This window comes from Sinocyclocheilus rhinocerous, unplaced genomic scaffold, assembly GCF_001515625.1.
Source record: "Sinocyclocheilus rhinocerous isolate Xijiao unplaced genomic scaffold, SAMN03320098_v1.1 scaffold1268, whole genome shotgun sequence".
In the NCBI taxonomy this organism is placed as follows: Eukaryota; Metazoa; Chordata; class Actinopteri; order Cypriniformes; family Cyprinidae; genus Sinocyclocheilus; species Sinocyclocheilus rhinocerous.
Window position 1 is genome coordinate 28,771 of NW_015664016.1, and position 27,585 is coordinate 56,355.

A 27,585-nucleotide genomic window follows, 5' to 3' on the forward strand; every position below is an offset into this window, starting at 1 on the left:
TCAAAATCAGTTCTAATTTCAAAGCAATTTTTTCTTTATTTATGATTGTTATGTATGTTCAGGTCATTATATATTTTTATGTATTAAATAATTATAGTTATAATATTAAATGTATTTATATTTATGTAATTATACATTTATTTATCAGTTTAATCTATTTCAAAGCATTTCACAATATGATTTACTTTTACTTATGATTTATATTTACTTTTACTTTTATTTTATTAATTTATTTTATTAAATTTTATTACATGCATCCTTTCTAAAGCAGAAATGAATGTTTTTGTGAATGCAATGTAGCTTTTATTTATTTATTCTGCAGCCAATACATTTTTTTAAATTGTGTGGATGTAATTAGTGCATGGTTCAACTTATTTGTTGCATTCATTTGCTTTGTTTCTGTCTATATTTCAGTTCGGACCCTTCTACTTTCCAGCTGTAACCATCTTTGGTAAAAGCAGCAGTGTATTTAGCAGGGCAGAGGAGAGAGGAAAGTGTATTGAGAAATGGCCACCCCTGCTGTCATTATTCCACAAACAGAGGCAGTGAATCCAGGAGTGTGTTCAGGGATGTGGATTGTAGATTGGAGTTTCTCAAGGGGGTGATTATCTGTTACTATTGCAGGACTGCTCAGACCTTTTCTGTCCTGCCAACATGGGACTAAAGTTACCCCAGTCTGTGTATTGTGTATTGGGGCCGCAGGTTGTCCTGGGGATGTCAGACAATGTCGGCACAGGAACGGCTGATGACGGATCACGTCACGTCAGACAGCTAAGCAAATTTACTTGCTACACAGCCACGTTTTCATGGTAATCGTGTTATTATCTGACGCTGTTTGTCAGGATGGGCAAGACCAGTATAATCCAATGTTTATGAATCAACATGGCTATTATTATTCTAAATTAAGTCAATAGCACTACAGATAAGCCACATTTTCTCTAACATAAATTTAAGAACTAAAATTCATACAGAACTTGAAACCTTTATATTTTATTCAAAAAAAAATTTAATCTGAAAACCAAACTCGATATTTGAAAAACTGCAGCCATGTTTGTAGTCTGAGATTAAAAATAATAATAATAATAATAAAATAATAATAAAACAGTTTAGCATTTAACAGTTTTTTTTTACATTATTTATGATTGCATTTATTATTTTAAAGTTATTTATTTAATATTTCTAAAGTGTTTTTGTGAAAAAAATAGCTTTTATTTATTTATAGTGCAACTAATACAATTTTGTAAATGTAACTGCTGTCCTATTGCTGACATGAGAATTTTTAAAAGTCTTAAGAATTTGTCGTAAAGACTTAAAAATGCTAAATGTGTGCGTTTACACTGTTGTATCTCTGTCTAATCCTTCAGCTGCTCCTTAAAAACGTTTTATTGATTAAAGACAGTGGCAGTTTGACATTTGACAAATGAATAAACATAGAAAGAAAATCATTTATAGTAACAGTTAAAAATTTATGTAGATAAATATTAATGTATTTAATGCCCCAGATTTATTTTAATAAATTCTTTATATATTATATTATATTATTTATATTTTATTATTATATTGAATATTTGAATACATTTGAATAATTCCGACGTTTTAGTACATTTGAAATATTTCAAATTTTAAAAACCTCGGAAACCTTTTCATGAAAACAAAGTACTTTTTTTCTTTTTTTTAATTGTTATTATTATTAGTAGCAGTAGTTTTATTTATTTAGTAGACCATTATACTTATTTTTGGACTGTGCTAGTTAGTATAAGATATTATTGAATTATACTTAATTTAATAATACTTAGTTTCAGTTCATTGTATATTTTTCGTGGTAAATTCTTGACTAGTCCAGTTAAAACTGTATTGAGTGTAATGTTTTGAATACACACCATCATACCAAAAGATCTTAGGCCTGAGACTTTCAATGACTCATTAAGCCCAACTGTTATTTCTCGCTATAGACGGTTGTTTTGGAGCTTGGGGTGTTGCAGTTGACTTTCTTTGATTTCTCCATGCTGCAGATTCTAGCACATCAATTAATTAGATGATCTAGACTGAAAGTGATATTTCTCATTTTCTAATTGCATATGAAAAGGGATCAGAAGGATTAAACCAACAATAACACTCTCCTGATTTTAGCCTTTTAATCAAGAGCCCCAATAAACACAAAAGGTGTTAATGATGAGCGTTAGAAGCTGTTCACTGAAACCAGCCCAGCTACACACATCAGTGTTTACTGCTATGATGGAGGGCTTTATTTGATCCACTATCAAGGCTAATAGAAATGAAATTAAGCTATTCAGCCAGACAAACTGTTAATACACAGTCTGCTTTGGTTTTCTTTGCTTGAAAATGCCAAAAACAGAATCAAAAGTTTATTCTGCATCACAGTTTGCCATCAATTCTGTTCATTCATTTATTCTGAAATAACTCTTCACAACTTATTTCCATGAATTTCATGCAGCCAAGTACACTCTAAAAAATGCTGGGTTAAATACAACCCAGTGCTGGGTAAAATAGGGACAAACCCAGCAATTGGGTTGTTTTGACCCAGCGGTTGGGTTACTACCCAGAAGGTTGTTAAACATTTAAAAGACAGCCAATTGCTGGGTTTGTCCCTATTTTACCCAGCACTGGGTTGTATTTAACCCAGCATTTTTTAGAGTGTAGTAAATGAATCACTGAAATGACCAGCAGGTGACGCTGCTTTACCATGTCTTTGCGGGAAAGTAATCTAAAACTGTCTGGATGGATTTTTTCAGCCCTAAGGGGGAGCTCTGGCATTTGTAGAATTGACCAAAATGTAGTACTGCACAATTACATACAGTGTCACATTATTTTATAGTTTTTATTATTATTATATCATAATAACATATTTAATTTAATCCATTTTAATCGGCCACCTTTATTTATGCTATCGCAGTTTGCAGAGGTTCAGCTTTATTTCCTTCATTGGTCATTCAATTCAGTGTGGCTTAATAAATTGCAATTAATTTAGGACTGCAGGTTGTGACATTTGTACCACTTGGGTGTTACTTAAACATTTAAGCCAGCAATAAAAGTGAACTTTTTAATTTTGATACATTGTATTTATTGTACTTGGACGTTTACAGTGAGAGCAACTTTTCTGTATTTTACATTTCATAAACATTTTTGTTTCCTCTGCATTGCAAAGATACATTTTGTTGATACTGATTTCATTTGCTTGGTAACAGCCCAAAAGCAAGAATTTGACCCAAAAGATGGTGCACACTTTTAGAAAAAAATGGCTTAAAGATAAAAATGCCCATAAAACTTGTTGGAAATAATTAATTTCTATCACTGCTGTGAACTGACCACACAGAATATGAAAAATATCAAAAAAATTCAGGAGTCAGCTGTCAGCACAATTAGAGATAAGATATAAGCACAATAATCTTAAAAATTAAAAAGTGTGAACACATGTGACCCCAACCTGCTCCACCCCCATTCCTAACTTCCCTGCTTAAGCAAAACAGCTTAACAGAGTGTATTTACAGTATGTAGGCCTATTTTTGTCTGTATACATGTGTATTTATGGACACACATGTATGTTTTTTTTTATGGACGTGTATTTGTGTGTTTATATTTGTGTCTGTTTTTGTGTATTTTGAAAGTGTCTCTATGCGTTTACATGTGCATGTGTGTTTGTTTGTGTATATGTTATGTCTGTTTTAATTTATGTTATTTATTAAAAAAATTCTGAGACTGTTTCTATATCTGTATTTATGTATGGTTTATAGGCATGTGAATGTCTATATACGTATGTGTACAATATGTTTATGTAAATGCATGTATATATGTAGCCTGTAGTATATATGTAGTATGTTTATTTTTACGTGTATGTGTCTGGATGTGAAAGGACGCGCGCGCGTGTGTGTGTGTCTCTGTGTGTGTGTGTGTGTGTGTGTGCGAGAGAGAGAGAGAGAGAGAGCGTCTAGTCGCCATGTTTCTCCTTATCTTTCCTGAATCACACTGAGTGGCGGCGGGCAGATGAGAGAGATTCACCCCGTCACCCCGCATCCACACCATCCTCCTCCTCATCTTCACCCCATCATCATCATCCTCTGACGGACTTCATCCCGTAGGCAGGACTTACTTTTGAGGAATTATTAATGGGAAAAGGACTATGGAAAACTAAGCGACACTCAATCGGTGCCTTTGGGGAACTTCGCGAAACTCACTTTTTGCGGACATAAACACATTTTATCCATCTTTTCCACACACGTAATGCCTAAATGTCACATTTGGGGGGCGTGTCATGTTATTTTTGTTTGTTTTGAGGAAAATTCTCTTTCAGGATGAGATCAAAATCTGTTAGCTTGCTAGCCGAACGTCTTTATTAGCCTGATCATTAGCATCAGTTATTTTAACCCGTTAAAGTTGAACAAACTGGGAATGTTTTTAAGTCTATATACTTGACATGGTTTGACACTAGTACTTGTTAATATTAATACACGATTTTTTTTTGTATTTATATGAGAGAAAAAGAGTTAAGATACATTGTGTCGCGAGAATGTTGTTAGCTCGTTAGCTTGAGTAGCTACAGAGAAGGCACTTAAATGTATGTAAATTAATATTTTCAAAACGCAAGAGATAAATTACAGTTTTACACAAAAGTGCGAGGTCTTTTTGGATAAATGGCTTAAATTGTCCCCCTCATTTGGTGGTTTGTTGGTCACTGAGTACATAGTACATTAAAAAGATGTAGTGAGAAGTTTTATTAAGGTATGAAATAAAAATTAGTTTTGAGTTTACTGCAGTTTTGTGACTGCATTTTTCTGTGATGATGGGTGGTTTATATTTATAGCTATTTACAGATCCCCTCCAAAGAGTAATCGCGTATTTGTATCTATTTTAATAACATTACACTACATATTTTGGACTGACATTCGATTTGAACCATGTCTGGAGAAGTGCGTTTGAAAAAGCTGGAAAAACTGATTCTGGATGGTCCTGTCCAGTCCAATGGACAGTGTTGTAGTGTGGAAACTCTTCTGGATGTTCTCATCTGCCTTTATGATGAGTGCATCAACTCCCCACTCAGAAGAGAGAAGAACATTGCTGAGTTTTTGGAATGGAGTGAGTATAATGCTTTAAAAACATGTTTCCTAAAATCAGTGCATTTCATATTTAAACCGTATTAAATCAGTTTATTTCATGCACAGACCATTTTAAATCAATGCATTTAATGTTTAAACCCTAGTAAATCAATGCATTTTATGTGTAACCCATATCAAATCAATGCATTTCACGTTCAAGCCATCTTAAACCAATGCATTTTATGTTTAACCCATTGTAAACCAGTGCATTTTATGTTAAACCCATATCAAATCCATGCATTGTAAGTCATTGTATTTATTGATTAAATCATCTATGGTACCAAACCTAAGTTCAGTAGATGTTTGGGTTGCAAAGTACTCATAAATAAGGATATTTCACTGAAGTTCATGCAACAAATGTCTTTAAGCCACATTTGGCAGCACTAAATCATAGGTGTGTGTGTGTACAGCCCTGGAAAAGTCAAGTAGCAACATGCTGTTAAATTCTGAGCCATCATACCTGCACGTTGAGCATGGGGCATGGATTGAAATTACCTCAGAAAGGGAGTATATGATATTAGAATTTGATTAAACAGTGTCACAACCCATTTTGATTTATAAGTACATGTGCTATCGAATGTCTTGAAGGGATAGTCAAAAAGTAATGAACGAAATCTACTTCTGCCTGTTGGCAGTGTTCTGACACTGAAGGTTGTGCTATTCACTGTCTTGGTAATTGATCAAACTGGTTCCCTATAGGAAAGGCTATGGCTGTGTAAATAAGGTAGAAAAAGACCCCAGGCTATACGGTGTCATTCACTATATGGATAACAACACTGCTGACGGCTGAAATGTGAAATCTCCCCCCTTTTGTGTTATACAAAGGATTTTTCCAAGCATGGAATATGACGTTGACATGTTTGGTGGTAAAGTTGTAAATGCATAAAAGGAATAGTTCACACAAAAATGAAAATTCACCCTCAAGCCATTCAAGATGTACATGAATTTTAGTTTTTTTCATGGCAACAGATTTAGAGAGATTTAGCATTACATCAATTGGTCTGCAGTGAATGGGTGCCGTCAGAATGAACAGTCAAAACAGCTGATAAAAACACAGTAATCCACACGACTCCAGTCCATCTATTAATGTCTTGTGGAGCAAAAAGCTGCAAGTTTGTAAGAAACAAATTAATCATTAATATGTTTATAACTTTTAATCGTTGCTTAAGGGTCCTCTATTCGTAATATTGCTTCCTCCAGCATAAAAGTCACTTCGTCTGAATCAGGAGAGAATTATCAAGCAGTGTTTACAAGCAAAAACAGTCTGAAACAGTTCTAAACAAACATGTGGGTGGATTTTGTGTGAGAGGACAACAGATGATGAACTGTGTCACTGAAGGAAGTGTTATGGATTATGGAATCACATTTTGGCCAGAAGCAACAGTTTAAAGTTAAAACGCCTCAATGATGGATTTGTTTCTTACAAACACGTAGCTTTTCTTTAACTTTAACTGATGGACTTGAGTGGTGTGGATTACTTGTGATGTTTTTATCAGCTGTTTGGACTCTCATTCTGACGGCACCCATTCACTGCAGAGGATCTATTGGTGAGCAAGTGAAGTAACGCTACATTTCTCCAAATCTGTTCTGATGAACAAACTCATCTAATCTTGGATGGCCTGAAGGTCAATACATTTTCCACAAAATTTCATTTTTGCATGAACTATTCCTTTAATAGCTGTGCTGGGGAGTATTATGAAGTGACCGTCATGTGACTACAGTGTAATTGAACATATACAGTGTAATGGGAAAAGTAGTTGCATTGTTTGAGTATGTTTAATCAGGGGCCTCCTGACCCAGCTTAACTAAAGAATTTGACTTTAAACTCGTTACGTTTTTAAGTTGAGCAGGAAATAACTGGAGCTCCACATCACATTCTACTGTGAATGAACATAGTGTGCTGTTTGTTTGTTTATTTTGTGGCCTGACTTGCAACCACCCTGAATGCCTTGAATTGTAAACATTCCTTCCCTGGAAACAGAAGTCCTGACTGATGCACACAGTATATACCAAACAAATGTGGCAGAGCTTGAGAATAATAAACATCCACTGTAACACAATAATACAAAGGATAGATCATATTTGTAGGGACCAGAATACAAAGTGCGACTCCTTGCACTTGTAGACCTCTTGAGCTGAGCATATGCTATGTTTTAGGTTAATGCTTTGGGATTAGACACTGTGATTGCATTTTAATTCATTTCTTCTTGTCAGCCTTTCTCAGAATCATTGATGCTTAGATATATAGAAGAGCTTTCCAAGATTATTTGCATATATTCTTCAGGGCTTGGCTACTGCAGTGCTGCAGTAATGGAAGGAATTTGTAGGCTCTTCCGGGAGTTGATTTATTCTTTAGTTATAAAACTTCAATTCTGCATTTTAAAATGCTGTAAACAACTCCCTCTGTTGCATTAGGCTAAAATGATCCTTACACACCTTTCAGCCACAGGTTGGTTGGAGACGATGCCAGGACAAGCTTGAACTCGTGCCCAGATCATCAGCCAGATATGTGTTATCTCTGTCAGGGTACTGGGACGACCACATGCTTCAGATGGGATTCCTTAACTTGGTTATCTGACAGCTGACAGTTCTAGAGATGGTACATGCAATATCCATCATACCAGGCGTCATGGTTTGATTTATAATGTCTGGATGAGAAATACATAATGTGTTCATGCTGAAATGTTTCTGTTGGTGTTGAATAGTCTATTCTAGTCTGGGCTGGTAACTGAAAGTTGTAGGTTTAAAACCCTATAAGCTGTACTCATGAGGGAAACATTAACCTCGGGTTACCTCAAATCTGGCATCAAATTATTATAATGTATAATGGGCAAAAAAAGTACAAACTGTATTAGAAAAAGTAGGCATTGATATTGTCTGCTTTAACTATTTACTCAAGATAATCAGGTGATTAATGATGCTGATTATTCTTTTTTATAAATCTAAAAAATTAAATAAAAGTGTGCTTTTAAACACATCAGTTGACTAATTAGTAATTAGTGTGGTGATTCCATGCTCTCTCTGTTGATTGGAAAGAGGCCTGAAGACTTTTATTTTAAGGCCATTGTAGAAATGTGCAAGTCACAGATGCTGTTCAGGCCCAACTGTTTGAAAGAAAAGGCTGACTCGGTGAACGGTGACTAACAACTACCCTCTGGTATTTGAAGAAGAACCCCTGTGTAGTGAGTTTCCTCAGACAGCTGGTTTAAATGGACAACCCAGGCGGTTTTATGTGGTTGTCCTGTCACAGCCCCAACTTCTGCTTTTCCAGTGTTCTAGCTTTCATATGTACTGGATGAGTTTATTTATGCAGGTTGGGTTTGCTGTCAGGTTAAACCGGTCTCATATTTTGGGATTAGGTTTGTATTAACTTTGGGAGGTTTCTCGTATTCAAAGGTTAAATCCTCCTCATCACGAGATTTTCCTTTATATTCAGTCCTTATTTGTATCTGTATTATAGCAAGTCAACTCTTGTTTAGGAGTGTCATGCGCTGTGATTGGCAAGACCAATATGATTTTAGGGATTGTAAGAATCTTGTTGTCTGTCCTGAACGGATTGGGTTTAGGACCAGACTTGTTCCTCCATTGTTATTTGCTCTCTCGCAGATGAAAATGCTAGTGTAAACACTAGTAGTTGTTTTTTACAGAGTTAAAATCCGTTTATGTTTCATGACATTACTGATCTTCAGAAAATCTGGCTGGCTTGTGTTTGGAGATCATGTTATTTTTGTCTTTTTTGACCTGACCTAATGTTATGGTCTTGTCTTTTTGAGATTAAACACAATTTAAATATTTTATCCCAATAAATTCACACCCTTAATTGTATTAACTTGCATTACACATTATATTGACATCTACAGGTTCTTTTGTTTGTTTGTTTATTGATTTCAGATTTTAAACCAATGTTTTTCAAGTTATTTTTGTTGTAGCTTTTAAATGATTGTATCTTAATCATAATATTTCAGTTTATGTAATGGGTCTTAAATGAATAGTTTTATGTATATGAAGTAACACTACAGACATTGAACAAAAGCTGAGGAGCTCTGACTATTTATTCTATGCCCGGTGTTTGTGCTATGCAGACATTTCACAGTGAAAATGCTCTTGATGTTGGAGTCGAGCAGAGCAGGTTTGAACACGGCATGCGCTCACGAGTATTTCTGAGGTCTTTCTGCAGTCTGGCTTTAAGCGCTTCTTTCCCTCTATGGAAATCGTGTTTTAATGATCCTGCCAGTGTCTTTGCCTTTATATGGTCTCTTGGGTATTGCTGGAGATAGATGTTGTGGTTCATTTGATTTGCAGCTCTGTGTCCTCTTACGCTGGAGACTGTGACAGTGATGTATACACATTGAGCTTTCTGCATTCAGATCTTAAATGAACACCGACCTGTGCGTGCTGCAGTTGTTTTGGACACTTTGGAAACAGTGTAGATTCTTCTTTGGAAGGCTTGACTTTTAAACTGTCCTTTATTAATAGACTTTATACACTTTCCCTGTTTGATGTATTGGAGGCCGTGATGGCAGGTCCAGGTGGTCTGTTTTCCATCCGTTTCTAATGCCCTGTAAAAGGATGCCTGACACTGTGGTAACATTTGATAGTCACGGCATTGTTTACATGGAATCTTGCTCATATCCCACGAAGCTGTGTGTGTAGATTTCATATCAACAACTCAGCTGCCTGACATTTTGGCTAATGGAGCTCATCCTCTTGAAGTGATACGTCTTGTTTGCTTCATATTAGGTTATTCCTTCTCAATGTCCTCATCATTTTCATCGTGAATTTGCGAAAAAGAATCGGTATATCCTATATCTTACTTGCTTAATATTGTGTTGTTGATAGACTGATAAAATTCTTGGGAGATTTTTGGCATTAACTGATAATCTAATAATTTTGACTGATCATGTTTAGTGAAAATTTTCAAGAAATTAAAATATATACTATATATTTATAGTAGGCCTATATAAAATATTATTATATCAGCATCGGCCATCCTGATTTTTGGGAATCTGCACTGGCTGTGCCACTTATTCTTAACCAGCTAGAGCAATAAGGAACTAGACATTTTGATTGTCACTTGGTTTCTGTTTCTATTATGACTTTCTGGGTAGTTCCAGTGAAACCTCATTGATCCAAAATCCACATTAAGCCACTGTAATTTTCTTACTCATTGTGGATTATTTGTCAGTAGAATATTGTTTCATTGCAATTAGGATGTGGTGTTAAATGACTTGGTCAAATGATAATTAATTGATCAGAGGTTAAAACCAGCAACCAACCCAGATCTTTAACCACTAGGCCACACCAGCCATGAACTATTATTGCTTTCTGTCATTTTACAGTTTTTTAGTTGCGTGTTTAGAACCTCTTGCTGTTTGTTATTAAAGAAACGGCACACTCTTGCCAAAGGCATGACAGTAAATACACATCCTAATCAGGTGATTTCAACAGGAACGTGGAATCTGGAGTTGCGTGTTTGACGAGAGTGCTCAGATATACTATATTTTCTCTAGTTGTTTCCATAGAAGTGAGGCAGCACCATTAGTGAAGGATTTCTGATGGGATATAAGCAAATCACTTTGATCGAAAGTTCCTTGACTGTTTTTCAGTTTCTCTCTCACACATAGAAACAAATTGGATTAGATAACCTCATAAGACTTGAAATGTGTAACAACAATATTGTTGATTACTTAATAGGTGCTGATACATAAAAATGAGCAGTCATATGTAATCTACTCATGGTTTTGACATCATAATAACCATTATAATTTCTGAACAAGCAACTTAGTTTACATAAATGGTCTGAGTGATCTGTTTATATGATATTATGTGGAAATGTTTAATGAGAACAAGCAATATTTTTGTTCATTTTTGGGTGAACGGTTCATTTAAAAACCAAGTATGTTTGTAACTTCAGTATTTTGGAGCCTGCTTTGGTTTCAGCTAACTACATCAGTTTTTTATTTTTCAGGGTTAACTGAACAGCACAAGGCTCAGTGTCTGTACAAGAGACTGGATTTAATGCAGTCCAAGTGAAAAGAGATCTGTCTTGGTGTCTGATTGTGAGAGTCTGAACTCAATGTGACATTCATTGACCAATACAGAGTTCATTCATACGCAGCACACAGCATTGTAGCAGTACGATCTTACTTCAGTAGAATGTAGAAGCCTTTCCTCTCTTTATCATACAATGATTTATAGTTTACCCGATACTTACTGAGATCATTTATGGACTCAAATACATTTCTTACGTTTTGGAAGAAAAAATGTAAGTGGAGTTTGCCAGTGCAAATCTTGCCACATGATGCAAAGGTGTTCTGAGTGGTTGCTAGGGTCTTCTAGGATGTTCTGGGTGGTTGCTAGGTGGTTAATTACTCATTACTCAAGTCAAAAAATCCCACCCCCAATTCTTTATGATATTCTGGTCATGGATAGACTGGTTAATCTAAAGAAAAACATTGACTAACTGGCATTAATTTAACACATTTTAATAGTTCTTATATACTGGTTTTGAAAATACAATTTGCAATTCCTCTGGCATTAATTTAACACATTTGTTCCATACTTATAGCCTAATTATTGGGCTTAAATGTATCAAATTCAAATGTGTTAATTGCTCTTGGCCATTTGGGATGGTGATCACATGCATCCTTGAGTTGAGTGCGTCCTCTTCAGAGGTTTCAATAGAAACTCCTTGCACATCTTCTCAACCACACAGTAAATCATATTCTGTGTGCTTCATACAATAATGTTGGCTAGTAATTGATTCTCATTGCTAAAGGTAGTCGTCCTGCAGTAGCCCCATACTTGTTGACGATGCTTTGTGATTGTACACAATCATGATTTGCAGTCTATAAGATACAAACCTCACTGTCAGGATCAGTCCCAATAACAGGGTAAATGGCAAATTTGTGCTGCCATTCATGATTAAACCCACACTTCTGTGACAAGAATTTTCTCTAATTAGATGTCAGGGGAAATGAGAATATAGGCCTGTAAGCTGCTCATTATCGCAAAATAAAACCTCTCGTACCACCTTGAACAGGTTTATTTTTTGATAATGGCAGGATGACTGTATTATCCTTCTACTTGCCAAATAAGTGGACATGAAATATTGATGAGTTATTTTATCACGTCAGGAAAACAAGTCACGGTGGCCAATTTTTTAGCTCAATCCCTGCAAGACTTTATTGCAGAACACCATCAATCTGTCCTTCACACCTGCTCAGAGATGCCTCTGAACTTTTGACTTGTGTGAATGTGCTGTAACTGAAACTGCTACAAAATCCCTTTGAGAAGATCAGGCCCTTATGGCTCACCATCATGAAGTGATGGATTTGAACGTCTTCAGTAATAACCTCTTCTCTCTCTCTCTCTCTCTCCACAGCCAAATCGTTCACCTCTAAAGTGAAACAGATGCGATTGCACAAGGAGGACTTCGAGATCCTGAAGGTCATTGGGCGAGGAGCTTTCGGCGAGGTAAGCGTCCGTCTTGTGTTGAGATTCTGGTGAATGACTGGATCTGAATTCCCATACTATATAGCAGTGTCTCTCAAGTGATGGGTTGTAACCCAAAAATGTTCTGATAAGTTTGTTGTTGTCTTTTTTTATTAATAAAATTGTGCAATGAACAATTTTGGTATTATGCTGGGTTGCCATTTGATGTCTAAAATGTCTTAAAATAGTATATTTTTTATGTGGAGTTTAGAACTTTCCAGTGCTTTTACCAGTGAACTACATACTCTACAAAATGTAAAAGTGTGTGAATTGGGATGCAGTCAGTCAGTCGTTTAAGTGCCAGAGAAGTGGCCAGGACCCTTGTGGTGCCATTGTTGTTTTTTGGGCAAAGAATTCATTCATGACCCAAAGGCATGCCAAGTTATTTTACATGTCATAAACTGAGTAAAGTACAGTTTGTTACCCTGTGAAAATGTGAAAGTGTTTAACCTGAGCTAACAGTTTAGCAGCCAAAATCAACCTATTTTCACTCTTGCATATTTTATGTTGGCAGAACGTGACACCGTCACCATCTGCAGAATGAGAGCTACACTGAGCAGATGCTGATGGGTGTCATGCTCTCTGAACGGAGCTCTTTGTAGTTGTCAAAGGGTCGTCTCTGAGTTAAGGTTGACCTGTCACCCTGCGCCCCGTGCCGCCGTGATCCTGGTTTCATAAAGACACTGACAGGAGTCAGGCTTAAATCTCTCATGACATCTCTGGTTCTTCTCTGATAAGTGATTAATTGATGATTGACATTAATTTAATCGATTATTGATTGTTGATTGATCAGTTTCATAGCTGGGAGACATGCATACGTGCGCTTTCGTTTTGTACCCTCATGCCATTAACAATTGTTTTAAAAAAAAATACATGTAACTTTCTTATTGGAAATTTTTTTATTTTTAAGTTACATTTTCAGTGATGCGTTTCCATTTAAGGAAAGTTAGGTAATTAGGGATAAATTAGGTTATTTTGTACTACAGCAGTGGTAATAGTAGAGGACCAAAGTTAAAGATGCCAAGGATTCAATAATCTGTGTTCAGAACATCAGTGAATCAGAGTGAAAAACAAATGTTTTTGCTGTTGCTTTTTCCCCTGGTTTTCATTGCCTTTTTCATTTGAATTTCTCGCTCTTACTGTTGACAATGTTATGACAGAAGTTAAATGTCATTTTTGAGTAATAATTCGTTTTCCAAAACTGTATTTCAAAGGCTGCATTGTGGGAGTTTGACCCATGTAAGGCTGTGTGTTTCGAGGGCACAATGCCAATGCTCTGAATGCTATTTTTAAAGTCACTTTCCAGTCCCTGGGTCCTTTCGATCAGATATTTTCTTAAACTTGTAACGGATAGTATAACTTCTCTTAGCAACCGTAAACTGAATTTTTAAGGTCCGTGCCTTTGGGATTTGGTTCATTTTGAATCCCTATCAAGTGTATGGAAGAGAGAAGAGTGTGATTTCTGTCTGGAATGATGCTCGTATCCCGGCTCGGGCTGGAATGTGCAGACCTCTCAATGTGTGCTTGTTTTGGCTTATTTAATCGCAGGGAGTGAATCACACCGTTGTTTCGCTTGGACACCTTAAATTCAAGACAAATATATGTCCATTCCACTTCCCTTCATTTTCCCATGATGCTTACACTTAAACGTCCGGACCAAACATCATTTTATTGATCCATTATGTGCCATTTAGGTGAATGTGTTTGGATCAATGTTCTCTATAATTTTGTTTTTGCTCAGCATTATTACAGCATTTTCAGCTCATTATTACATTATTATATATAATAATTATATGCTATATATTAGGGATGCACCGATACTGGTATCGGTATCGGGCCCGATACTGAGCTCCTGTACTCGTTAAAATGCCCCGATACCAAACGCCGATACCACACAGCATGTGATAAGCGCCATTCACCAATGACTTGTAAATATGGGTGCAGTCATTTTAGACACTTCCAAAACTGTTGCAACAAAGATGGAAATACAATTTTTAAATACATGAATTATGTTTCCATCTATTGGTGTTTGGTGATGTACATAAATGCATAAAAATGCCTATATACATAATAAAAAGTGGCTTGTGTCAGATTTTATAGTCATAGTTCAGAGTGTGAGTTATTAAAATCGGATTTGGGCTGTCAGTGAAATTGTCACTGGCTTGAGATCGAATTGCTGCCAGCTGATTGTGTTTTTACTTGTTGAGCCATGAGTTTGCATTTTTGTGAAGAATGCTTTCTTCCCTCAGTACGAGTTATATTATGATATCATCGGTGTGTGTGTGTGTACACCCATAGTAACCTGCCCTGCCCTGTAACTCAAGGTTTACACTCCACTGTAGAGCTGCACGATTAATCGTTAAAAGATCGCGATCTCGATTCAGACAACCACACGATCTCATTTCTAAATGACAACGATTCTCCCGTGTCTAATAAACCTTTGACAAAGTCTTACCGGATCATTCAAATCTGTGTTCGCACTGCCGCTGACACACAAGAGAGCAGTTACCATGTTTGGTTAAGAAACAGCTTCACAAACAGTCTTTTCAACTACACAGTATTATTTCTGTCATACAGTCATATTATCACAGAAATACTGGGATGAAAGTTTATAATTCAGATATAAACATTGATGTCTATGGTAGCGCGTGCGTTCAAATGTAAAGAAATGCTTGTATTACTTCACTGGCTATCGGAGTGAACCAACCCCGTGACGTCACTTGCAGTGGTACTGCAAGATGGCGGCGCCCTTGCTCCAAAAGCTATAACAAAACATCCTTTTTTCTTTAAAATGGTTACATTAATCAGGTTTGTTATATCTTTTTTTATCAAAGTGGAAATCACTTAACTAAATAATGTTAACTTACAGAATCGTGCAGCTCTACTCCACTGTCACTGATAACCACTTCCATGTGTGATCTGGAAATCTAGATGGAACAAAAGCAACACAAAGCGGCTTATAATCATATCAGGACCTCTAGAAATCCCCTCGTGCTTATTTAATGGAGGAGCCGGGTGTCAGATCTCTGTGTGTTTTCTGGTGCGTTACAGGTAGCAGTTGTAAAGGTGAAAAGTTCAGACAAGGTGTTTGCCATGAAGATCCTCAACAAGTGGGAGATGCTGAAAAGAGCAGAGGTACAAACACTCTTGAGTCTTTCCATCTCAAAATGAATTAGTTTGGTGAGGAAAGCTTAGTTTTGAGTGTTTTGTGAACAAATTTGTCGCCTTATTTCCAGACAGCATGTTTCCGGGAGGAGCGTGACGTGCTGGTAAATGGAGACTGTCAGTGGATCACCAGACTGCACTACGCCTTTCAGGATGACAACTTCCTGGTAGGCTTTTGCCTTCTATCTATCTGTCTGTCTGTCCATCCGTCCGTCCGTCCGATGTTCTATCTATCTGTCTGTCTGTCTGTCGTTTTATATCTATCTATCTCTGTCTGTCGTTTTATGTCTGTCTGTCTGTCATTTTATATCTATCTGTCTGTCTGTCTGTCATTTTATATCTTATCTGTCTGTCTGTGTCATTTTATATATATCTGTCTGTCTGTCTGTCATTTTATATCTATCTGTCTGTCTGTCTGTCATTTTATATCTATCTATCTCTGTCTGTCGTTTTATGTCTGTCTGTCTGTCTGTCATTTTATATCTTATCTGTCTGTCTGTCTGTCTGTCATTTTATATCTTATCTGTCTGTCTGTCTGTCATTTTATATCTATCTTATCTATCTGTCTGTCTGTCTATTGTTCTGTCGTTCTATCATTATATTCTTCTTTCTATCGTTCTGTCTATCCTCCTGTCTATCTGTCATTTTATCTATCGTTCTGTCTAGCTCGATATCATTCCATCGTTCTCTCTATCGGCGGCTCTAACTTTCAGTGTACAATTCTGGGCCTGCACATTTCTGTTGTATCTGGTGTCTGTCTGCTTTTACACTATTTAGTTCTGACATGTCTGTCTTCTGCAGTACCTGGTGATGGACTACTACGTGGGTGGTGACCTCTTGACTCTTCTCAGCAAGTTTGAGGACCGTTTACCAGAAGACATGGCTCGATTCTACCTGGCTGAGATGGTTCTAGCAATCGATTCTGTGCATAAGCTCCACTATGTCCACAGGTGAGACCATTCTGCTCACGAACCGGCCTGGTTTTACATGTCCCTCTCCCTTTTTTTTTTATTTCTGCTGCACGACATTTGGAGCAAATTGCATGGAAATGATTTGTGTGTGCCGGTCTGTGGGAATGTGAATTATTTTGGGAACGCAGGAAGGGACTAAATTGTTCTGATTTCAACAATCACAGAGGACATTTCAGTGCTGCCTTTGCTTGCTAAGTTGCTATTGCGTTCTATACACGGAGCGCACACGTCCAGGGATAACGTTCGGAGGCGCCTGGGCTCTCAGATGTGGCTCCAGTGGAATTGATTTATTCTGGTCTTACTAATTGCAGGCTGCTGCTGTGGAGCTCAGCAGAGGTCCGTGCACCGTACATTATGCACTCTGGGAACTCAAATAAGGACTGTAATTACAGGTTTAGCCACCTCGGCCATGAGAGATTTGTTTTGGACAATTTAAAAGGGGTACGATACTGTGGGCAACTCCTTTCCAAAAGAAGGGAAAATAGACAAAGTTCCATTTTTACCCATGTTTAAGTGCGTTGTCCAGTTTTGGATAGATTTACTCAAGCTTGAAATGAATAGTTACATAACCTCATCCATAGTAAAACCCAAAGCTAAACTTTAGGTGCTGAGTAGACAGGATTGACAAAGGGGCGGGCCTTCCATTGTTGTCATTTATGCAGGAAGTTGCCTATTTGTGGGCCAGGCTGTGAGTTTCCTGTCATTCTGTCCCTCATGCTGGATGCTTTACAGTATCACACAAGTTTTGCCGAGTGATTTTACTCTCTCAAGTGCTTATTATTCACTGTTAGAATATAAACGCATGTTTTTCCCCTGCAGCAGCGTGCTTGAGTTGATGCGCTCCATCTACATTCCTGCTGTCCAGTTAAAGCTGTTTGCGTTTGAGTGGTAGTCAGCGCTCACACCATATGTTCAGTGGTAAACTGTGACACGTTTTGGCCAAGACCGCTGTTCCTCTTATCTTACATCTCTCTTATGTGAATGCACTCGCATGGCTGCGCTGGAGTTTTCATGGTGTGATTAGGAAGAATTTGTGTTTTTGGTTCCATATTTGGAGTTTTGTGTTAAATATATCTTATCGACTGAAAAGAAGTCAACAGAAAATTGAAACTGACCCCATGTACTTTCTTAACACATGTTTCTGGTCTTACTGTGCACAATTGTCCGTGCACATTTTTCCAAACACAAAATGCAATTTTTAAACATAACTGGTTTGCCTTTAAAATGATTGTCCTTTTGTTTTTATACTCCTCCCCTCACACCACCTGTCACACCTGTCACAAGGATCAAATTAAATCCCACTCAATTTTTTTTCCTCTTAATATTGCATTTTGAAAATAAGTCCCTTTACAAAGTAAATTATGTTGAAAACATTATTTCATTTTGATAGCATATCATAATAATTTAATTTTTCATAGTAATTTTGACTGTCTGACCATTTCAGCTGTTTGTTTTCATTAAAATTGTCTGTGTGGAATGTTATAAATTTCAGATGTGGAATGATATGCATCTGTCTAAAACAACAGTTTTGAGATTTGATTAGATGTCTAGGAGGCTATTGATTCAATGGCCTTTCCGATTAATAGCTTATTGTTTTTTTCGAACAAAAACAAAAAGTGTCTTCATCATGTTTCTTTATTAGGACTACTGTGAATAGTTGACAGTGAAACAAACAGCAAAATGGTGATGTTTAATTAGCACTTTTCTGATGGCGGAGTCTTTTTCTATTTTTTTATTTTATTTTTTTCAGAGGGAAAATACATACAGAGATCAGGACATAAATAATTTCTCAGAAAGAAAGAAAAAAAAAATAAAATAAATGAAAACACATACATACACCTTAATGTTACTATGGAGAGTATGTATATACAGAGCATGTATGCCCTCAATCTTGAAAACAAATTTCTCAAATGTTACATACGCATTATATTTTCTTCCTCTTAACAACAACTATATACAAAAGAACATGGGGAGCTATTGCTTACAACTCATACAAAAAGATACCTTAAAAGAACTGTTACAATTCAAGAAAAATCTGGGCGTACCGGTTTAATATAATCGATCCATTTATTCCAAATTAGAAAAAAATCTTCTATCTGATTTCTTAATGAAAAAGATAGTTTTTCCATCACATATATAATGTGTATTGTATCAATCCACTCTTCAACTGTGGGTGTCTCTGGCTTTAGCCATTTTTTAGTAATTACTTTTTTACTAGCCGCCAGAAGAATTAACAACAATTTCTTATCCTTATTGTTCCACCCATCTAAATTTATATTACCCAAATATAGAGATTCACAATTAAAAACAATCTCTACTTCAAAAACAGCTTCCAGATTCCTTTTAATCTCTTGCCAATATGGGGTTAATTTCTGACACCCCCAAAGAGTCCGTTTCTATTTCAATGTGGATAAACTACAATAGGTAAACGTCAGCTGTATGGATGCTAGGGCTGGCAATATCGATTTCTTCATTTTAATAACAAAGTATCAATGAACATTATTTGTAGCATGCCTACCATCAAATATTTACAATAAGCTTTGGCCTTTGTTACTTTTAATATGAAACAAGATCGCACATTTTGATCTGTTCATTTTATCACAAAACAAATGTCATATTGTCATTCTTTAATGTGGCCTTTTGACCTTTGACTAGATGTCCATGTGGCTATAGACTAATTTGCCTTCCAGTTAATAGCAGTTTATTGTGACGTTGTTTCAAAACAATCAAAATATAGAGTGAAAGTGTCACCGTTCTGTTACTTTATAAGGATAAATGTGAATAGTTGCTTGTTCAGCTCCTGTCGACTGGACTCTGTGTCTGTAAGCTGAGCGCAGTGTTGACCACTGCACCGACCTGTTCACCTGAGGTCAGCGCTTCAGCTCCCACATGACTTTCATTCCACATGCACACAGGTATGTGACACGCAGACCAGCCCTCTGAACACCAGCAGACCAGCAGCAACCATCTCCTGAATGCAGGGTATTTTGAGCGCCTCCCCTCAGCGTCTGGCTATGAGCGAGTCTGGCCAGCGTCTGAGAGACATATAACACTCATATTCCTCCGAGAGCCCAGCGGCGTGTTTGGGATTTTGACATCGTGTTGTCACTTCTGAGGCTCTGACTGCCATACCACTGCCATCTGCAGTCTGGCTCGGCTCTGATCATGTGAGCTCCTGTGGCTTCACTCTTATTGGAGGTTGATACATCGATTTGCTGCTCATTTACATAAAGTTGTCGTTATGTTGGCCACATTTACTCATGTTGCCTGAAATCACTACATTTGAGTGAAATTCTCTCGACTAGCTGTCAGGTTGATTTCTTTTGCACTGCCGTCATGGCTGTTTTGATCTGGACAAAGATTTCACAATCAGCTAAAGCCATCACCGACCGAATTGCCTCGATACCATCGAGTATCGAAAAACGTCTCGTCGTTCGGTACCAAATTTCGATACCTAAGGGGTTAATCTCATCAGCGTCAGTGAGCCAATAAGACTGCAGCACCAGACCGGGGGTTCAAGAGAGAACACAAGCAGACCAGACAGCGCTGGAAGCTGCTAATGCTCATCAGTAAATCAGTGGAAAATAAATAGAAATCATGATTCTGTCTGAGCTATGCGTTTTAACACGAACACTAACTAGTGTAAATGTAGCCTAACAGATGTGTAAACTGAAGACTATTTGAGCTTTATTAAAACTATTTGCACTGATTTGGTTACATTTTGTTTCTTTGTGCAGTGGCTCAGGAGATGAGTCTTTGAGTTTGAGAAAATTTTTGAACGACACCCAGCCCTAGTAATAAATGACTTTTGAATGTACACAAGAAAGACTCATGCATAAGGCCTGTTTTAGGACCTTTAAGATTATTTGTAGTGTGACAAGTTCATGACAATTAAACACATTTCCTCCACCAAAGACTTGTTACTGTAAATGGCCCAGATGTTTTACCATTAAAATGTTTTAACCTGCATTTCCAGTAGTGATTCTGATCAGATTATTTAATATTGTATTTATTCATTTTTATTTTATATATTATTTATTTTTTATGTTTTTTTAATATATACATTTTTAACTGCATTGCGTTGAAAAATACTGCAGTATTATGATTTGTATTTAGTTTCAGCATAAAGGAGGTACAAATGTGTTATGTAAATACTTTACAATTTAAATAATATATCAGTGTTTTTTTTTGCTCATTACAGTAATGATTTGGCATAATGTTAATGGTAAAATTGGGGAAAGTAATGTCTCAATGCAAAATATATTAATAGCCTAAAACATAGACTTATAATTTTTATGCAAAATATAATTTCACTTGTTTTTTTTCTTTTCTTTTGATTTTGAAGTGAAATATAACTTGTATGTGCTCTTGGCGTGGTTTTGTTCTGTTGGGTGAGTTATGTTCAGATTGCCATACTATTAGACCAAGATGATATCTGCAGATGTTTTTGCATCTGTGCTGGTTTGGAAGAAAATCTGTTTCTGCGGTATCCCACAATGCTGTGCGCTTAACTTGACCTGCCATTTCCAAGCAAGGGGAGTGGATGTATCAGAAGCAATATCAACCACTTCTTTGTGTAATTTGATCAGTCTTTTTTTGGTCTCAAAATTGGATTTAAAATGGTAAATAACCATATTTTTGAGATTATAAAATGTGCACAACTTGCTGAATTAAAAGTGTGACAAATTGTAGCATACTGCACAGTATTCTAATATTCCATTCTGAACATAACCGAAGTGTGTCGTGAGATCCTGAGGGTGCTTGAAGGGTTTCTGATTCAGGGTGTGGTGTGGCACAGCTGCACAGCCTCTTGGGATCGCCGGGATCGTCCATCTTCGCCTGGAATTTCAGGAGCTCCCAGAGGAATGAACAGCACTGCAGCTTCTGAGGCGAGATCTCAAGCCCTGATCCTCGACCACATCGCTGATCACCATCTGCAGAATCCTGGAGGCCGCAGGAGAAAGCCCCCTCGCATTCCTGCGGTCTCTTTCACCAGGAAGCCGACACTGAAGTCAGCAGTAAACTACTCGGTGACCTTTGTGTGGCGGTTCACAGCTTCCTCTTCTTACAGTGTTGCAACTGTAATGCTTGAGTTTATGAAGTACAGTGACTGTCCAACTAGAGGAAATCATCAGTTACTGTAGGCTATTGTGGTTTAAGAATGTGAAGTTTCGTCTCTTCTTGTAAGAGTCTTCTCAGGGGTGTTTTGGATGGGGAATTAACCTCTCCATCACAGCTCTGCTCCAAGCGATTGTGTAATCTGGGTTAATATTGATTCAGGTGTGCATGTTTTCTGCTCGAATGAGTTGCTGGCGGAGAAAATCAGGCCTGCAGCTCATTGTGATCATAAGGTCGGCCTCTATCGCATTAGCAAACACACCCGTCAGTCATTCTGAAGCTCCTGAGATCTTCACTCTAGTGTTTTAGCTTGGTTTGTTTGTGATTAATCCAGTTATTGACCTTCCCCTGGACTGTGTGCAGATATTGATCAGAATTCCTGAAGTTCCACCCCTTTTCTGTCTCTCTCAGGACGATAACCTGATGGGTCGGACCGGTCCTCAGGGTCTCTGAGAGTCGACTGCCAATAGCTGTCATTAGATAATGATTGGAAACGCCTTAGTCAGCGTCCTTACGCATAAACATCAATTGTTTTTCATTCTTCATTCTTTTTTTTGGACTGGGAATTAAATGAACTTTAATGAATATGGCTTTGCTTGTCTAAGTGATGTGACGTGACATGTGGCCAAGTATGGTGACCCATACTCGGAATTAGTGCTCTGCATTTACCCATCCAAAGTGCACACACACAGCAGTGAACACACACACACCGTGAACACACACCCGGAGCAGTGGGCAGCCATTTATGCTGCGGCGCCCGGGGAGCAGTTGGGGGTTCGGTGCCTTGCTCAAGGGCACCTCAGTCATGGTATTGAAGGTGGGAAAGAGCGCTGTACATTCACCCCCCCCCACCTACAATCCCTGCCGGTACGAGACTCGAACCCACAACCTTTGGGTTGCGATTCCGACTCTCTAACCATTAGGCCATGACTTCCCTATAAAAATATAGGCTATAATTGTGGAATTTGTGATCTTCAAACTAAAAGCTGTGGTGCTATCAAACTTAAAGGGATAGTCCACCTAAAAATCAACATTATGTCATTATTTACACACCCTCATGAATGTAAAAAAAATCTTGTGTAATATAACTTGTGTTTGTTTGCTGGTTTTTATTGTATTTGTTATAATTGTATTTTTTAATTGTTTTTGCCATGAAAATAGCCTTAGATGCTGACATGGCATTAAATAAATATATACTATACTATACTATACACACCCTCATGTCATTCCAAACCTATACGACTTTGTTTCTTCTGTGGAACACAAAAGAAAACATTATGAAGAATGTTGGTGACAAAACAGTTTCCATTGTATTCCAAAAAGACTTCCATTGTATTATTTTTACCATATAATGGAAGTCAGTGAGAACCAAATCTGTTTAGTTGCCAACATTCTTCAAAATATCTTTTTATGTTCCACTGAAAGTCATTCAGGTGACAGGTGAAATGATGAGAATATTCATTTTTGGGTGGGTCAGTGTGTATTTATTTTTATTTTTTTCCAGTTTTTATTTAGATAAACTATCCAATAGAACCAATTCATAAAAATTATTAAATTTTTTCCAGTGCTATGCTATTTGAGAGAAAGATATTTTGGGGAGTGTACTTGCATCTAATAATAATAATTATTATTATTATTATTTTGACTAATGTAAATGCTCCCAGAAGCCCCTGTGTATCCTCTAATTTAGTTCTTTATATATATAAATATATATTATATATTATATATAAACCTTTAATATATCGATTTTATTTTTTTTAATATGAAAAAAAACATTTCTCAATAAAATCTATTTTATACATTTGCATATATAGGCCTACATCTATATCCTGTTGTTCAGGGATGCAGTAACTTCATCTGTACGCTGTTCTCACGCTTGTTGTATATTCTAGACCTTTTTTAAGTCATTTTAGGTGCATTTAAGAAAAACAGCACCTGTTAAGGAAGTTGAGGCTTGATGTAAACCACTAAACAGGATGTGGTGTAAAACCTGAAGGAAGTGGTTCACCACTGCTAGTTGTTCTGCTCCTCATAGGAAGTGATGTCTCATTTCCAGGAAATGAGACACGGTTCTTTGTGAGAGTCTTGGTGTGACTGACATGCGGCTGTCTGATAGTACGGCTGGACCGTGTTAGTGGTCAGTTAGCCATGACTCTCTGTCTGTCTGCAGTCAGGGCAGATGGTGTCCACAGATCAACCGTGCTCTTTTAAAGCAGGATTACTTCCCTTCCTGTGACCACTTGTCCTCTATCTCTGTTTTGTGTGTGTTATGAAGACTTAATGCACAAACCTGACATCTTTGACTCTTTATTTGTTGATATGTAGCTAATTGGTTTATGTGAAGTGTGTGGGAAATGTGTGCTTTGTCTGGAATGCTCTTAACAAAAGGATTCAAAGTCAGCTGGACACCAGAAAGTGAGATGGACTAACTGACACTAAATTTTTAATTTAATTTAACTTTATTTTTTTAAATTGATTAATTGATTAATTGATTTCTTTCTTTCTCTCTCTCTCTCTCTCTCTCTCTTTCTTTCTTTCTTTCTGACCAGTAGACAGCATACTCTTTGTTTACAAGTCCAGAACTATAATTATTGGTTACTTTGTTTCATGCTCTCAGCAGCCAATAACTCATCACACAAAGCCATGTTTATCCTCATTCCAAGTGAACCCGTATCATATTTTCATTTACCTTAGCTTTGTTACTGGTCTTCTAGGATAAAGTCTATATGGGCCGTCAGTAAAAAGGTTGATAGATCTGTTTATCTTGCTGTCCTGTTATTTGCATTTCTCATTGTTTTCCCCCATTGTCATTGACCGAAACGGAACAGACCTGCAGCCCATTTGTGAGAACCGCAGCTGCAGATCTCCATCATCTATCCATATCTGGCACTGGTGCTCATCCCAGATTTTCCACTCTGATGTGTGTTGCATTGTCAGTTCACGTGTCCTCCGGATGCAGCCCACCTGACTCATCCTCCTCTCTGTCATTTCTTCACTCCTTCTCTCTAACTTGTACTCCTCTCTCTGTGTGAGAACTCAGACAGCTCCTATGTGGCCTGTCAAGAAATCAAGGTTCTTCACCTGTTTACTGAGTTTACTCTCTCTCTCCCTCCTGCTCTTTTATGCTGATTTGCAGCTCAAGAAACACGTGTTATTATTATCAATGTTGAAAACAGTTGTGCTTTTGTGGGAACCATGTGATGATGAATGTAAAGCATTTATTTGAAATAGAAAGCTTTTGTAACATTATAAATTTCTTTACTCAGTCTCACCTCTGATCAATTTACTGCATCCTTGCTGAATTAAAATATTAATACTTAAGTACTGACCCCAAATGATAGTTCAGATTATGTTCTGGATGGTGTATGTTAGTGATTATGGCAAAATAAACCCTGATGTGAAGCCATTTAGTTTGCGGTAATTACTGGCTGACTGTACATTTAACCTGTTTATTACATGACTATTTTCTGAATCACTAAATAAAACATAATTATCCATAAATTATACAGTCATTAAATGAATATTTGACTCCAGAATGCCATACTGGACTAATCAGAATCATGTCCTCCAGAGAGCGTCTAATAAGTGTGTTGGAATGTTCTGAGGGTCAGAGCAGTTTTTGGGCTTACTGAGAGAGAAAGAGAAGTTATTTTTAACACCATGGCTCTGTTCCTCAGTGCTCACTGATCCTTTACTGTCTCTATCACTCACACACACACACACTCACTCACACAGTCTTCCACCACCTGCCCATCTACTGACCAGCTGCTGCCCCTCCTGTCTCTGTGTGTGTGTGTGTGTTAAAGAGACCCTGAGGACTTGAACCGTTGCATGACCATTCACACACTAACATCATTTATAACTCTTCTCTGACTGATCTCACATACTTAATTGCAATAAACAATGTGAATTTGTTACATTAGATGTATTCAAGCTGCTTTGGAAAGTGTATCGCTCCTTTCGTGGTTGATTTCGTTTGGATGGAAACTTTAACTCTTTAATGATGGCCGTTTCTTTAGTGGGAGATGAGGTGAATGCAGTCTGCAGGGACTCATTTTCTATTGTTTGCTTCCAGCTCTTCCTAATAATGTCCTCTGAGTCTTTATTGACCACTGCTGACCAAAAAAAAAATCGCCTGATACCAATAGCTTATGCAGTGTATTTTATATTATATGTTATGTTATGTTGTATGTTATGTTATGTTATAATTTATTAATGTTAAAAAAATTTAGATTTGAAACAAAAATTTAAGTGAAATCAAGGATCAGAACTTTAGTATATTCAGTCAAAAAGATTAAGGGTTTAGTACTTTTGAAGCCTGACAGAAAAAAATATAAATAAATGAATTTAAGTATTCATAATATCTCTGAGTTGGCTAATATTTTTCCCGTACTGGCTAAAAAGATGTGACTACTGATATATTGTGCGTATCTAAATTGTGTATGGTGGTTTGTACTTTAATGGTGTTTGTAAGCTGCATTTGTAGTCTCTGGCGCAGCTGTGGTATCGTGCGTCGACAGGGCAGGAAACCAACACTAATCACATTTTAATGTCCTGCTTCCCAGTGCTGTGTTTCTGTCAGGGCCTGTGTGCAGCATCCTTCATGTAAGAGGTTTTCTTTCAGCACATTCACTGGTCGAGGGGATGATGTTAGCGCCGGTGTTGTCAGGACTGGGGTATGGGAATTGATTATAAAATCAATAGTTACTTCAGGGAAGTTGACCTGGAGTGAACAGTTGACCTGGAGTGAACAGACGATTATGTCATGTTGTCTCACTAGGTTACATCCCTATATTTGACCTGCAAATTCATTATTATTACCGTATTGGCTCGAATATAAGACGACCCTGATTATAAGACTATTAGTTATAAGACCAGTGTTATTTTAGTATTATTTATATAATGTTATAGCATTTATATTTCTAATAAGCTTTTTCTTTTTATATTTTCATTTTTCATTTTAAGTAATTACATTTTTTGTAATTTAATGTCATTTTTTTTTTCTTTTCTTTTTTTGGTAAATATTTCTATTTAGCTTTATTTGATTTCAGTTTTAGTTTTAGTAATTTCAGTACTTCAACTTAAACTTTACCCAAGACATTTTTCTTTATATTTGTATATTATTTTAGCTTTGATTTCAGTTTTTATTTCAGCAGTGTTTTTTAGTTTTAGTTTTAGTTTCAGTTAATAGTAGTGTTAATTTCGTTAACGAACACTACGACGAAAAATGTTCGTTGACGAGCTTTTTTCCCATGACTAAGACGAGACTAAGACGAGACGATGATAAGGTCAATAAACGATAACTAAGACTATATCAACATGCAATTTCGTTGACGAAATAAGACGAGACTAAAATGTATTCAAAAAGTTAAAAACTTTACCAAAAACCTCTTTTTATTTTCGTCAAAAAAAGGAGACGAAAATGTTATTGCAGACTGCTCTACGCGCCTCTACTACTCGCGAGCTTTCATGAGTCCGGTTGCCAGATATCAAGAGTTCTAATCCCCGAATGAGAGCTTCGATGTTACATTGATACATTTTTCGCCCGGTGTGTTTTGCTTATTTTAAGCAATCTGGCAACCATGCGCACGCGCTCTCTCCTTATTGCGGAAGCGCCGCCGCCGATGATCTAAAAACAAACAAACAAGCTGGAGTTTAGCGATCTAAATGAAAGCGTCATTCAGCCGGTCTGTGTTCTGTCATGAGATCTCGACTGTATTGTTTGC

At 37.0% G+C, this 27,585-nt stretch overlaps 1 protein-coding gene across 3 annotated transcripts in view; it reads left to right on the forward strand.

Moving 5' to 3' along the window:
* Positions 1 to 3,952: 3,952 nt before the first annotated feature.
* LOC107729269 (serine/threonine-protein kinase MRCK alpha-like) overlaps positions 3,953 to 27,585 on the forward strand; it is a 60,777-nt gene continuing 37,144 nt past the window's right edge. For all 3 annotated transcript variants that reach the window (XM_016539724.1, XM_016539725.1, XM_016539723.1), the window contains exons 1-5: positions 3,953 to 5,091; positions 12,496 to 12,587; positions 15,657 to 15,740; positions 15,842 to 15,937; positions 16,572 to 16,720. In XM_016539724.1, coding sequence (XP_016395210.1) covers positions 4,914 to 5,091; positions 12,496 to 12,587; positions 15,657 to 15,740; positions 15,842 to 15,937; positions 16,572 to 16,720 — 599 coding nt within the window. In that variant the 5' untranslated portion in view covers positions 3,953 to 4,913. The remainder of the gene's footprint in view (positions 5,092 to 12,495; positions 12,588 to 15,656; positions 15,741 to 15,841; positions 15,938 to 16,571; positions 16,721 to 27,585) is intronic.